The sequence below is a fragment of the Geospiza fortis genome, unplaced genomic scaffold (genome assembly GCF_000277835.1).
Source record: "Geospiza fortis unplaced genomic scaffold, GeoFor_1.0 scaffold183, whole genome shotgun sequence".
Lineage (NCBI taxonomy): Eukaryota > Metazoa > Chordata > Aves > Passeriformes > Thraupidae > Geospiza > Geospiza fortis.
This window is the reverse complement of record NW_005054447.1, coordinates 1239353-1253543: the sequence shown is the minus strand read 5'-3', so window position 1 is coordinate 1253543 and position 14191 is coordinate 1239353. Positions and strand designations below refer to the sequence as shown.

General features: G+C 49.3%; 1 protein-coding gene across 6 annotated transcripts in view; it reads right to left on the bottom strand.

Moving 5' to 3' along the window:
- Window positions 1-14191, bottom strand: part of CADM1 (cell adhesion molecule 1) — a 101731-nt gene that overhangs the window by 16154 nt on the left and 71386 nt on the right. For 2 of the 6 annotated variants that reach the window (XM_031062378.1, XM_031062379.1), the window contains exons 7-9: window positions 12316-12488; window positions 8791-8862; window positions 25-57 (exon numbers count right to left, since the gene is read on the bottom strand). In XM_031062378.1, the coding sequence (XP_030918238.1) occupies window positions 25-57; window positions 8791-8862; window positions 12316-12488 (278 nt within the window). The remainder of the gene's footprint in view (window positions 1-24; window positions 58-8790; window positions 8863-12315; window positions 12489-14191) is intronic. The other 4 variants (XM_031062380.1, XM_031062382.1, XM_031062381.1 and 1 more) reach the window with 3 other exon arrangements.

The following is a 14191-nucleotide window of genomic DNA, read 5'->3' as shown; positions in this document are numbered from 1 at the left end:
GATAAACAGGAATGTGATACCAACCGTGAACTGCTGGTTCTGTCGTCGCCGTTGTGTCTACACACGGGAACAGAGGATTGGAGGAAGGGAAGAAACAGGAGGAACAGCATGCAAAAAAAGGGAAAATGGAAAAAATGGAACAGATAATATATGAGCAAGCTTTCAAAGAACATTGCGTGACAAGCAATAATAAAATGAAAGGCAAAAAGCATTTGAAGTGAGTTGCACTGTTTAGAAGACATGCCTCCAGTTCAAAAGCTATGAGCCTGAGGAAAACAGTAAATTTTTCTCTTTTTCCAGGTCCTTGCCAGAACAATTACTGGTGGTTGCAAAGTCAGGGGAACAGGAGACAGGGGAGAACACCGACACCAACGGTTTGGTTGGTGGGGACAAAACAGAAGCTCCAGAGCAGGATGAAGAGCTGAGGCTCGGCACGTCGCTGTTACACACTCAAGCACTGCCTCATCAGAGCACCCCTGGCCAGGGGACAGTCTGCTCCTGCCTCTCCTCCAGCTTCCCAGCCACCACCTGCACGATGAACCATTCTTTTCAGCATGAAAGATGTTCTAGAACTGGCAACAGTGGACAAACATTACCAGTCCCTCTGCTGCAGCAAGTAACTGGTTGAACAGCTATGGGTAATTAAAATATCCTGGATGTTTTTTTTGCTGGTTAGTCTGAAGCTGACTCTACTCCATACGGACTACATCCCACTGGAAATTTCTTGGGGGGCACTGCCTTGCCAATGGAGAGAGGCTTTGTCTCCTCCAGGAGTTTGCAACAGGCACTTTTAAAAGACTGACCAAATCTGAAGGCTTTTACTGACAGTTATTTCCACCAACAGGTCTAAACCAAATGTAACCACACTGCCCAATTTACTGGCTTATTCAGCTGTTGGAGGCTGTTTGCTTTGCATCTGGAGGTATTCTGTGGCAGGGGTCAGTGGCTGGAGGGGGCTGGCTCCCCAGAACTGTCACTGACACAAACCCTGGAGCCAAGCCCTGCCTGGCTGGGGGCAGGCAGTGTTTGGGTGGGTAACACCGTGGGTGAGCAGCGCTGCACCTGTGGCCCTGCACAGCAGCCTGGAGCTTGGGTTTTGCAGCACGACAGACAATTCACAGCGGCCTTTCCCCTGTGACATGCTGGCACACAACCCAGGGACAGGGCCCTGCGCGGGCAGAGGCAGCAGTGGAAACAACAGGACCTGTGTCTTGGCAATTTAGCTGAGGACAGCCCAGGGCTGAATTCCTGAAGCAGCAGCAAAGACAAGAATCATACAAGGAATACATAATACTTACAGATACAAGGTCTACATGCTTTAATTATGGAAGCAAAACAAATAAACCCTGCACAGTTTAACAAACTGCACCAAGATTTGCATAACAGATTATCAAGCCATCATTAGCCTGTTTCCACTGCCAATGTAGGCTGTTCTCATCTTGGCAACCAAATCTAAGGCACCCTCAAGGAGGCCAGCCCTTGTTCTCCTGCGGGAGCCCTGGGGGCTGCAGGGGAAACCTTCCAAAGCCACGAGGAGATCAAGAGCAGGGCTTTGCTTTGGTTTTGGGCAGCAATCCCCATTTGTTTTAACCAAGCAAATGGTGGAAGGGGAAATGGTGGTGGAGGTGGGGGGAAAGCCATTCTTTAGAAGGGGTTGTAAAACTGAGTATTAATTCCTGAGATAGCATCTTGGCATCTATAAATAGTCTCAATTTACTGTCTTCCTGAAATAAAAAAAGTTATGTCAGCTTTTACAATAAATAGAGAATCTGCTGGAAGCAAACTTGTATTGATGTGCTGGAAGAGATTATTAGTCAAGAAACAGTGCAAACTGGACAGTGCATCTCGCTTCCCCGTCCGGGGACAGAGACCGACAGGTTACACAAAATAAAGTTCTCAAGCGGTTGTAAGTGCGAACAAATATCCACGTCAAACAACATGTTGGCTGCAGCTGGAATGACAAAGTTATGATTAGCAAATGGTTTGGATGGTTGCAATAGGAAACACAGACCGGTTAAAGTTTAGAGTGAGCTTTTGGAGAGTCCTGTCCAGTCCCAGTCCTCTTTGGGCAGGAGGACTGCGCACACCAGGGCTCCGCAGGGAACGACCCCGTGCTCAAGACATGAACGTGCTGACACTGGTGTGCTTCTGTATCATCACGTGGCAGAGGAGAGAAAGCTGTCACTGGTGCTTTGGTACCAAATCAGTGCATTCCTGTAAATCCACGTGTGTCCCGGCCCCGCCACTGCCACTCCTCAGCTGGGAAGGGACACCCAGGAATGGACACCTGGGAAGGGACACCCGGGAATGGACACCCCAGGAATGGACACCCCAGGAACGGACACCCCAGCCCTGCAATGCTGCTGCTCACACAACCCATAACTTCGGGCAGGACTGGCTAACTTCAAAGGTGCTTTTCTGAATCCTGGGGGTGTGCCACCAGCTTCTGCTTTGCTTTCAAGAACAGCCACACTTCCATGTCAGAGCAGGCACACAGCATCCCAGGGATCAGCCTTCTGCCCCATGTCCTACAACAAAAATCATCTCTTCTCCTCAAACGCTGACCAACAAGAAGTCTTTGATACACTCCTGACTTAACTAATGTTGACCAAAGCCAAGGAAAGGCTCTGCCATCAGAAAAAAGCACAGTTCTGGTCCCAAGCCATCAACATGCTACGCCATCACCCAAGGCTGATAGCTATCATTTAAAATGGAAAGCTGGTGATGAAGAAGGGGCTGGTTTACCCAGTGCAGAACAGCCAAGAGAACATGGAAATCACATAACCAAACAGACCTGGGATTTTCTACCTTAATGTCAAGGCTTCTCTCCCCAGTGCCAATCAGGAAAAGAACCAAACACGCTGCTCAGGAAAAGCAGAACAATGTCAAGGCCTTCCAAAATCTTCATGTACAAAAGCTCCTCAGAGGCCAGGTTTATAGTTACAGAAGGTACCCAAAGGAGTAACCATTGGCTTCTACAAAGCTGCAAATTTCACTTTATTGGAATTTCTGTGTAGCACTGGCTGTAAGAAATAAATATCTGCCAGCTAGGACAACTCAGATGACACCCAAGCTCGAGGCACTTACCACCCCATTAGGCAGCTACGCAAGGGCACACACACATATACACACACATATTTATAAAATTACTGCATGGAGGCAGCTGGGCAACATTTCTCAGAGTTATGAGCTCCACTGCTGAGCCTCCTCATTTTCTCAAATGGATTCTCTCCAACTTCAAACTGTTTGCAGAGTGTGACAGACCAGGCCCTTTAAACTTGGCCGTAATTAGTCCACAGCCTCAAACAGAACAAGCACGATGGAGGAATATTAAAACCCCAGCAGCAAAATTAAATTCCCCTGGTTGAATGCTGCAGCCGCAGTGCTGCAGCCTCGCAGGGGTACCTGGTACTGGGGCTGAGGAGCACACGCAGAATTACAGCAGCACATCCACAAAATAACGGCAAAACATGCTGCTGCCTTTTAAATTTAAAGAGGCTTTAGCAAGTATAGATATCCATTCAATATATTGCTTTTTAAATTGCTTTCTGAACTGAAACCAAAAGCCAATCTGATCCCTGACGCGTGGAGCTCTTATTCTTCCCGATTTTCCAGACTACTTCACATGCACTGACCGGGGCGAGTGTGAATTCCTGCACGTTGCTGCCTTCGAGCAGCCTGAGGGACAGCATGCAGCACTGCACACGGATCCCTGCTTTGGTTCAGCTCCTTGGGGCTGATGAAAACGCCTACAAAGCCCTGCCCAGTGTTCCCCTGGATGAAACTTCTGTGGGACACCAGCACAGATGTCACATCCCACAGCAATGGGGTGACGGGGCTCAAACACCAGAGCGCAGTGACCCATCCGTCCCCTCCCTCAGCTCAGCCATCCTCTCCCTCACCACACGCTCCTCCAAGGACGGATGGAGATGTCCCTTGCATTCCTGAGCCCCTGATCTGCTCTGCACAGGGCTCCAGGTTGGCACCGAGTGTCCTGGTCCAGGCGTGCTGCAATGGGCCCTGGGGACAGCTTGGTTAGCAGACCAGATGTTTCACAAAAATCATCACAATCTGTGTGGATGTTGTGTGTGACCAGAACAAACATAGTCTGAAATTAGCACAGGGGCTCCAGCCATGCTTTTGCATGTTTCTTCATACAGATTTGGGAGGATTTGGGTTTCATTTAATGCCCAAGCTTGCACACAACCCACGCTTTTGCTCAGCAAGAGGATGGTTTGTGCACTGCTTATGCTGTGTCACCAAAAGTCAGGCCATGTATGACAGGTCCTGCCTGCTACTGGCTGGACATGGGACTGAAAGACTGAATTTTATTTCATTTTATTTTCTGTTCCAGGCCTGTCAGCTCTGCCTTTAGCCCCTTTAATGCAGACACATCCTGGATGAAAATGTCAGAAAGGTAAAGAATCATCTTTAAATTAACTTGACATTTTACCAGGGACAGGCAGAACCTTCAACAGAAAGCAGAAGTTAAATAATAAATAATTTGGGGGAACAAATCCCTGGGCTGCGTCCCTGCACAGTGGCATCAAGCACCTGAGCATGTCACAGCTCAACAGCAGGCTGGGAATGCAGAGAGCAAACCGGGAGCCCTCCTGCTCCTGCTGATCTCCCATTGGCAGCGTGGGCACCTCCACATCCCCAGAAAAGCCAGAGACTGTGAGAGAGTCCAGACAGCCACCCTGAAGCTGGCCACTCTGAGCTGACTGGGGAATAAATGTGTTTTTATGATTAAATTCCATAATCAGGTCAGCACCTGCAGCAGTCGCAGGCAGAAGCGGCCGTACCTGAGCTGATGCCACCATCCTGCCAGGATGCAGTCTGGGCTTTACACATCCCCACGCTGCCTCTGTGCCTCCCACAGACCCACTGCAAGGAAATCTGAGAACAGGGTGATTGGGACTGCATTCATCCTGCCCAGCAGCCACTGGGATTACTGCTGGAATAAACCCCCTGCAACTGCAGCTTTTCACACCACCGACAAACTCCTACCGAGGATAAAATAATTTTTCTTGTTTTGAGGAAGTTTTCGACATGTGAAGTGCTCTGAAAACCTGCGAGTTATTTTTGCTCACAGAGTTCACATTTCCACGTGCTATTATTTTTAAAGCAGCTGGGATGACACAAAGGTGTGCTTCTCAGGAGACAGTGCCTGCCCCTGTGGCTGACAGGAGAGCTCCACCACCATGTGCCCTTGCTCAAGAGCTGATACTCCAACTCAGCATCAATTCTCAGCTCCTGCTCTGGGGCTCACTGCACACCTCCAGGCCAAAGAGAGCTTGCTCCTGGCTTGTACAAATCCTGAGCCTCAGGAAGGAACTCCTGTTCCTGCTTCCACAGGATGGGCTTGGTCCTTTCCACATGCATTCACTGAAGGGGCTGGAGCACCTCTGGGAATTCTCAAGTGGAAACCACTGCCTGCAACGTTACAGCCCCCTGAAACTCACAGACACCTCCACCCAGACCTGCTACTCCGAGGGATCAGTGGGATTTAAAATATGCTCTAAATAGCATTCCAGGGGGGACATCGGGAGCCCCCAGCCTGCTGCTGAGGATGGAGAGCAGTGCCTTTGCAGAGCCAGCAGCATCTGCTGCAGGGCTGGCAACACTGGCAACCTGCACGTGTCACCCCCAGGCCTTCACCAAAACTGCTGCCAAGACACCTGTGCAATTCCACCTGTGGAGAAAGAGTGGGAAACGCAAATGTGCACCCATGGATGATGCCCTGGTCCTGGGAGGGGGCGTGCCAGTGACCTGGGCAGGCTGGGACAGGCAGAAAAACCTGAGATGGGGCTGGGCTGTGATTAAGGACCTTTATTTCCCAGGAAACAACAGCTCCCAGAGCCCAGCATTTCCAGGAGCCACTCCAGGGTAATTCAAATGATGCTGTTTGCTCTGCTGTATCGTATTGTACATCTTAATGAAGAAAGCCACAAGGACAATTTAACTGATAAAAAAGGGCTCGGCAGCGATAAGGGCTGAAACACCAAAGGATGGCCGGAATATCAATGCTGCTGCAGGATACGTGGAAAAGATCAAGCTGTCACGCAGGAAATCTTTTCAAGCACCTACACTAAAGTGACAGAGAGAAAGCACTAAAGGTCGTGGTGTCTGGAAACTTCACTGCTCAGCTTGTCCTTTGCTGGAGAAAGCATCAGGTCAGCTTTCCAAGAGCTCCCCCAGAAACTCCCTGAACCAATAAATCAAAAGGACAACTCCAAGGGCAGAATCTTCTAGGGTCACCTGCTAGGAACTGCTTCAGTGCAGCCTCTTTGCCCATGTTTTATTCAATTAAAGCAAGACAATTGTTTTTCAGAACTACTCCAAGGTTCCAGGGGACATGAACTACGTCAGGGTTATACTAAAAGTAGGGGGACAAAAGCAAAACAAAGCAGATTTCAAACCCACCTCATCCTAAGGACTGGATTCCACTGGGCTGGCTCCAGATGCCTGGATTGCCAGCAGCTCAGAGAACACCCTGTTGTCTCCCAACTCTCCTCTGTCAGACAGGAAGAACGCTGGAGCATTTGGGAATTAAGGTATCAGGTGTCTCTCAAGGCTTTGAAAAGTGTTCCAACACTACTCTGCTATGTAATTCTAGAGATTATGTTAATGTGACCTAATTTCTTCCAGCCACGAAGTCTCCTAACTACTGAAGGGCAGAAGTTGGTGTGGCTCCACGCTCCTGAGCACTGACTGGAGAGGACACACATGCAGATCTCTGCACGACAGAGGGAGGAGAAGCCTCGGCTGCTCTGGGCGGGAAAAGCACACTGAACTCATGGGCACAGGATGGTAAGACACATGTCAAGAAGACTCAGTGCCAGGGAAGAAAATAGTAATTTCCCTTATCAGCATTAGTAAATCTTCTTCCGACAAATCGTGAGCAGGAACTGCTGGAATCAGGGAGCAATATCACATCATTACTTTTCCAGCCTCCTCAGCAGTTCAAAGGCAACACAGAAAAGCAGCAAGGAGGCAATGGAGACCCACTGGGTTCTGCCACCAGAGTCTGAGATCCTCCACGACTGCAAACCAAGGTGAGAGAGCAATGCTGGACAATGACGAGCTCCTTACCCCAAGGGACCTCCGCCAGGCTGATGACACGCCCATTTCCGACTGCAAGAACCAACTCTCTCCCCTTCCTATTTTTAATATAAAAAAACTGGAAAGCTGTGTGAAGGAAAGCCCAAAGGCTACTGAGCATCCACAGCCAAGCTGCAGCAGGACAGCAAACAACCAAGCTGCTGTTCATTGGGAAGAACCAAGCACTGCTGTGGACCCTGACACAGCACCAGCTTTGGAGGGCAGTGCTGGGGCAATCCCTAAAACAACAGGCCGATAACAACCCAGTTCCCAAAAACACAACAGTTCCCAGTCATTAAGGTTTGCAGGCACCAAGGTTAACAGAAGGGGTTATCCAAGCATCAAGACACATTGTTCCATTTAGCCTTCCAAAATTCACTGAAAGCACGAGCAAATACCATCAGAGAAAGAAACCTGTGAGCACGTCCAGGTACAGCCTGTGGGACACTGCCGAGCTTCTCTGCCAACAGCTCTCAGGGAGGCTGCGAGAAAGCTTCAAACCTCCTCTGAAACAAAAGCGGGTTAAGTCCAGAAATCAACACCACGGGACAGGGAGAGCCATGCCCAGCAGCCCGGGCTGGGTGCCTGGAGCTGGGGTGACCGGCAGGCACCTGCAGGGAGGAAGCAGAGCACGGCGAGGGCTGGCAGGGTGACGGTGGAGAGAGGCTTCACCGGCGTGTCCGTGCCAGCAGGGCCTGCCTTGGGTGCAAAAACCTCGGGAGGAAAAGAAGCCACGAAACGCCCTGGGCAGGGTGGTGAGAGTCAGCTGAGCAGCGTCATAAAAGCAAATAAAACGTGAAGGCATTTACACAAGGGGTGGTTTACAGCAACAGTAAACGTTGTGCCATTAGCTATTCAATGGTCCATCCTCACCTGCCGTTTGTCACCTCTGCCTCAAATAAAAAAAAAACAAAACCAAACCAAAACCCACAAAAAGCAGCAAGCAAAAGCAAAAGCAGCGGTTGGAATAGGAAAGGTCAGAGAAATGACAATGTGAATGGTTACAAATAAATCAGAAGGGTTTTCCTGATGAGTCAGGTCTGTGAGGAGGTATGAGGATGTGTCACAGAGGTGTCATGATCTTGCTGGTTGTTTTTATTCATCTTTTCTCGCAAGACACGGAAAATCTCACAAGCTGAAAGGCAGCTCCTCAAGAAGGGGCCTATGGATGGCATTTACACAATAAAAACAACTGGTGGAACTCCCTTTTCTGGGAGAGTGAGGGAGAAGCTTATCACAAAGAAATACCAACATCTTGGCATGAGAAAAAGCATCTTGAGTCACATCAGGTGAATTGAACTGCCGAAGACCAAACTTTCTATAAATTGCTCAGAAACTGATACTGACGGGATGGAGGCTGAAACAACTGCCCATGCTAAGGGAGCTCTGAGGCTTTTGGCATCCTGCATGTGAAGTACCCAGTGCTGGCCACCAGTAACTGAATTAATCACTTTTCCTGCCACGACAATTCCCACATTTCAGGAACGCCCACACCCACGGCAAGGACTGTCTGACACGCCGAGCTGCCGGACCAGGGCTCGTGCTGTGGGTGGGCGTATTTGAGGGGGAAAAAAAAATACTGCAAGTGATTGGTTTGTTGTTTTTCCCCAGGCTTCATGCTCTGCTTATATACATAAAAGACAATAAACATTCAGGACATTTCCAATGGTTATGAAGGTACCATACCTGTGATGGTGGTAGGGATGGTGGTGGTAGTGGTGGTGGTTGTTGTGGGAGGAGGGATAGTTGTGGGGGGATCTGGATAAAATATAAAAAGGAAAATAATAAAAAAGCAAATTAAGAAAAAAAACAAGCAGAACACAACAGCGGTCAATCGTGATCAGAGGAAAACAAGGATGCTAAGAAGCAGCACGGGGTTGGGGACCCTTCCCTGGCTAAATCCCAGGGGGGAGCCCAGCAGGGACAGCGGGGCCAGATCCTCTGCCCATGCTTGCCCAGGCTGGAGAACCTGGCCCCAACCTCTCCCCCCTTTCTGCCTTCTGAAATGCTAAAAAAAAACCAAATAAAACCCAGCATAAATTAGTCAATGAGAGAGAGAAATGGAATGGGAGAGGCATAAGGAAAATAAACTGCACGCTTTCCACAACAAAAAGACCAGTTTGCACAAACAAGGAGAGACACAGTGGTGCTTTGGTGGTTGTCTACAGATACATTTGCAAACCCAGGTGGGAGGGTTGTGTGAGAGGCCCTGCTGTGCTTCACAGCCTGAACATTAACAGCACAGGAACAGATCTCACCGTCCTCCCAGGGCCCTGAACCTCACTGCTCTTCCTCTATCAACACACGGCAGCAGGATGTTAAAAACTACTTCAAAGATGGTAAGGGATACAGAGAAACGAACAACACCATTGCTGAATATCAATTTCCAGGTATGAGGAATTCCACCAAGATCTTTTAATTTAAAAAAAAAGTCAATATTTTTCCGACAATTTCAGTTGCACACTCTTGTTTTTGCTACTAGGGCATCGTTAATGAGATGTTTCTCTCTGTGACCATTTCTCAGATGCACTGGACCTGTTGAGATTCAAACCCTGCTGCTCGTCACGGGATTGATGTTACACACAGGGACACATCCTTATCAAAACTATCGGGCAGGAGAAGGTAGATATGAGAAGATGTAAAAGAAAAAAATATGTATCAATGCCCAGATGATCAAACTGAATGCACTTAGTAGTCAGAAAGACTTTGAACTACGGATTCATTCGGCAATAATAGAGCACGAAACCTTTCATGGGCTTTTGATTTTAGGTTTCCTCCGTAGCACGTCAGCTGTTCCTCACTAACACATCTGCTACTCTTTTATCTCTGAGCGAGCTCCCTTGGATCCCCTAATTAAGATCTCTGAACTTTAATTATATACTGCACCATTATTATATTCCATCCAAGAGTTAAGGAACATCACCTCATAGTTCGCTGTGCTATGAGCAGTCACTGTCTTTCCTCTACATCCCAAGGACCTCAGCCCCTGTGCTCCTCTCTCACTCCTGACCCACACATCTCCTGGGAGAGCAGGGACCCTCCCAGCTGGGGAACAGCACTGCTTGGGAAGGGCCCCCAGACTCACACTGACCAGCCTGCACTGGCTGTGCCATGGGCTCTTCCTCCATAAAAGAAAAAGTAAAAAAAGCCGGAGTGCTAATGGAGCTGGAAGTTTCTAGCAATGTACCTGCCCACGCCCACGGGGACAAAAAGCATAAAATGAATTTTAGAAAGGAGCATGTGTCCAGTGTGTGTCCATGTGATGATACACCCCCATCCCACGTGGGCAGCTGGGGAGGTGCTGGGCACAGCTCAGCTGCTGAAGCCACGTCAAACCCTGGACCTGCAGAGATGTCCCTTGGAATGGGACTGCCCGAGTGCTGCTGGGGAACTGGCTGATTTGGTGGCGAAAGGTGTAAGTGTCCCACCACTGAGGGGGGTGAGACCCCCACGCTGAACCTGCCCTCAGCAGCAGCTCCAGCTGCGCTCTGGACCAGGAGGCTTCACTGATGGCCACAGCCCAACCACTCCCTCCCCACTCTGGACTTCTCCCTTTTAAATCAAGGGTTAAAAGGATTCCTTGTGCTGTCCAGAGTGGCAGAGCCCAGCAGGATGGTCCCAAATGTACAGGAACTGGAGGTGATGGGGTGTGTAAAACCCTTCTGTGCCCACAAGCAGCCCTCCTCTACATGGACCAAACATCTGCCAGATGCCTAAGCTGGAACCCACAGTCTCCATCCCCTGGGAACCTGCATCTCCTTCCAAGTAATGCTATCCTGGCTCTCCTCCTGGGGATTTAATCCCAAGAGGAAGCAACCCCAAGGAAGTGCTGCGCTGTCTATTCTTGCTCACATCCAAAATGCAGAGTAATTATGTGATATTTCCCATGAGCTCTAAACCTCAGGTCAGTAATGCTGGGGAGGTCCCCCCAGCCCTGCCTTGGCCCAGGATGGGTACACAGAACTACAGCCACCCCACAGCTGCTTTATGGCAGCAGCTTTCATTGTCTCCATCTCGTGGGGAACTGCCTGTGTCCTATTCCAACTGCTTTGCTCTCTGCAACATTGGTTGTTTCTTTCAACACTGATGTAAACAAGTGGGTTTTTTATAAAGTGAACATGCAAATTACCAATCATAAATGCCTAGCTGACCTCATTTTGTAAATTGGAGTCTTGTGGAGCGAGAGGCACTAGAAAAATTACCTATGTGATGGGGTACATGGGTTTTGTATAAGCTCAAAGCTGTCACTACCTTGAGTCTTTAGGCAAGTTTCTAAGACTGGGCTTAAAATCACTCCTTTAGAGCTGGCATTTGGAGAGGTATGGGAGATTCTCCACTCTTTGACTGGAGAGAGACTCTTTGACTACCAGAGAGCTCAGACTGCAGAGCTTCAGGCGGCCGTTGCATGGAACAAACTTCAAACCAAATTTCTGTCCCACCTGAGTGGAACCGTAGCATCGTTCAGGTCAGAAAAGACCAAGACCCACCAGGAACTCAGCCCAGCCACACACAACCGCCCTTGACAGAGAGAGTTTAAATATGCAGCCCAAGGAGCAGCTCATCATTAAACTGGGGGATGGCTCTGCAAGTGCCTCCTGAATCTCCATTCCATGCAACACCTCATGGCAGGAGCATGAGGTTCACAGCAATGCCAAAGTAACGCAGAGGAAAGGAAGAATTAAAGCAGGTACTTAACAGTGCTTTAAAAGATGCTGAGACATGTTTTAGCGTCTGCCCAGCCACACAGACAGGCTGAAGGCACCTCATTCCTCCAGTTTATTTACTGCTTTGCAATTATCTGGGGATGCTGGCTGATTAACTGGCTAGCGAAAGGCTCAGAACCCCTCGGACCATTGTTCAGGCCACTGGAGGAGGCGTTACCAGAAGGACAAGAAATCATTGAGAAGTCCAAGGAGAACTGCCCAGTTCTCCCCACGCCCCTGCTCTGGCTTTTCCTTAGGCTTCACCTGGCAGCAGGGGTGGGAGCTCCCGGAGCTGGGACAGGCTCTGTGCCCGATGCACACACCGAGAGCCCCGGCAGCAGCCAGGGCCTTCCCAGCCCCTGCCCAGCCCAGCCCAGCGGCGGCGCCTCAGGAGCTGCCTGCAAATCTGGCATTGAGCAAATGTTAAGTTCTGTCACAGCTTTCCGAGCAGGGCATGTTGCAATTAGGTGTAAAGGAGTCTAGAAGAACGGTGGTTTTTCTCACGTACCGTATACAAACAGCATGTAATCCGCATGTGATTTCCCCACCGCGTTGGAAGCCTCACAGCGGTATGTACCATTATCTGTTTTGTTTAGGTTACTAATGAGAAGGTTTGAACCAGACACTACAACGTGTTGAGGCATCTCATCATCTACTCTTAACCACCTCATGTCCGTAGGCCTACAGAGGAGGGAGAAAAAGAAACAGTCACATTACTATTTTCCTATGGTCAAGATGGCATCTTCAAAAGTTCATCCACAGACAGAAAGCCCAAACCAAGAAAAACTGTAAAGAAACAACACATACTTTTTTGCACTACTCAAGCCCAGATGCTGTCGGGCTTCCTCAATTTAAATTTATTTAAACCCAACAGGAAACTGTATCCAGAGCTTAAATTTTCTGAAAACACTAATGCAAGCAGGAAGAAAGTTCATTAGTGGTTAATCATTCGCTTACTCAGCAAACCTGAAAGCTCTGAGGCTACAGACTCAGTGTTCATCCACGGGGTGCTCTGAGGGCAGAGCTGGACAGCAGAACAAGTAAGGTTTTGTCAAGTGTGAACCCTTCCACAAGCTGCCAGGGACCTGGTGACCTCAGCAGGGGCTGTGCTGTGCACTGAGGGAGTTCCAGCCCTTCTCCTGTCCCCCAGCCCGCCTGGCAGCCCCTTCCTGCACCCCACACTGATGGAACCCACGTGGGCAGGGGGTCTGCATCATTCAGGGAATGAAATGAGCCTGGGTTGTTAGAGCTGGTAAAGATTGGAAGCACTGAAGGGCTTTGGGGAGGGTCTTTTGACTTTGTGGGGGTGTTTAGCATCTGTTATTATTATGTCTTTAAGCAGTGGTGAGGGGACAGATCAGCTCTTTCTCAGCAAGAAAATTCCAGCATTGTTCAGGCCACTCAACTCCTCTTGAAGGGGAGTTTCCTGCAGCACAGCACTGCTCAGCCTGCCTGGCTCCACAGCTGCCAAGTGGGACTTCCTGTTGCTGGAGGTATCCCACGGCTCAGGCTCTTCCCTGGGTCCAAACAGTACATGACAGCCAGGATGCAGAAGCTCCTGATGCTTCAACACCCCAGCCATGCTACTGCATGGATCCAGCACCAAGCAAACTCAGCTGGGCATTGGCTGACTGGTTTTGGACACGGGTTTGGTGTTCTGTCCCTCGCTGCCACAGCATTGGCACACGAGGCACAGCGTGGGCAGCAGGAGCTCCTGAGACGGCCCAAGTGCAGTTTAACTTCAAAAGGGGTGGGAAGGGTTTGAATGCTCCTGGGTAGAGTTTTTAAAGGGCTCTTTGTGCTGTGGAGTCCCCAGGCGGTACACGACAGTGTAGCTGCAGCTCAGAGAAGTGCGTCCCTGGATGCCTCACAAGTGACCATTTCAGCATCTTCCCACTTCTGTCACAGTTTTAGGGGGTTGTGTCTAATCTAACAAAATATCTGTATTAATACCAAATAGAAATTTCTCCTCTCTAGTTTTTTTTCCCCTCTGAGCTTCCTTCCCCCAATATTTATGTTGCCAAATTTTGCAGAGAAATTACTTTGCTTAACTGGAGAAACCTCCCCCTTAATCTAAAACCCCATAAAAGATTTCATGAAACCTCTTTGTCTTAAAAAGATGGAGCCAAACCCAGCTCATTATTTTACTGTGTATTTTCTTAGCTTTGGGAGACCCAGGTGAAGTGACCTAGAGAAGCCAATTCCCAGCACATCACCAGCACCACGAAACGTGCAGCAGCAAGCTGCCGGGGAGATGTGTCTGTCCTATTTAACATGGGAATGTCTTACTCATAGCCTGCAAGGAAAAAATGTAGAGAAGCCTGTTCATTAGATTCCCAGGTGACAGCAAATGGGAGGCACCGCAGGTACCCAGGGGAGCAGGA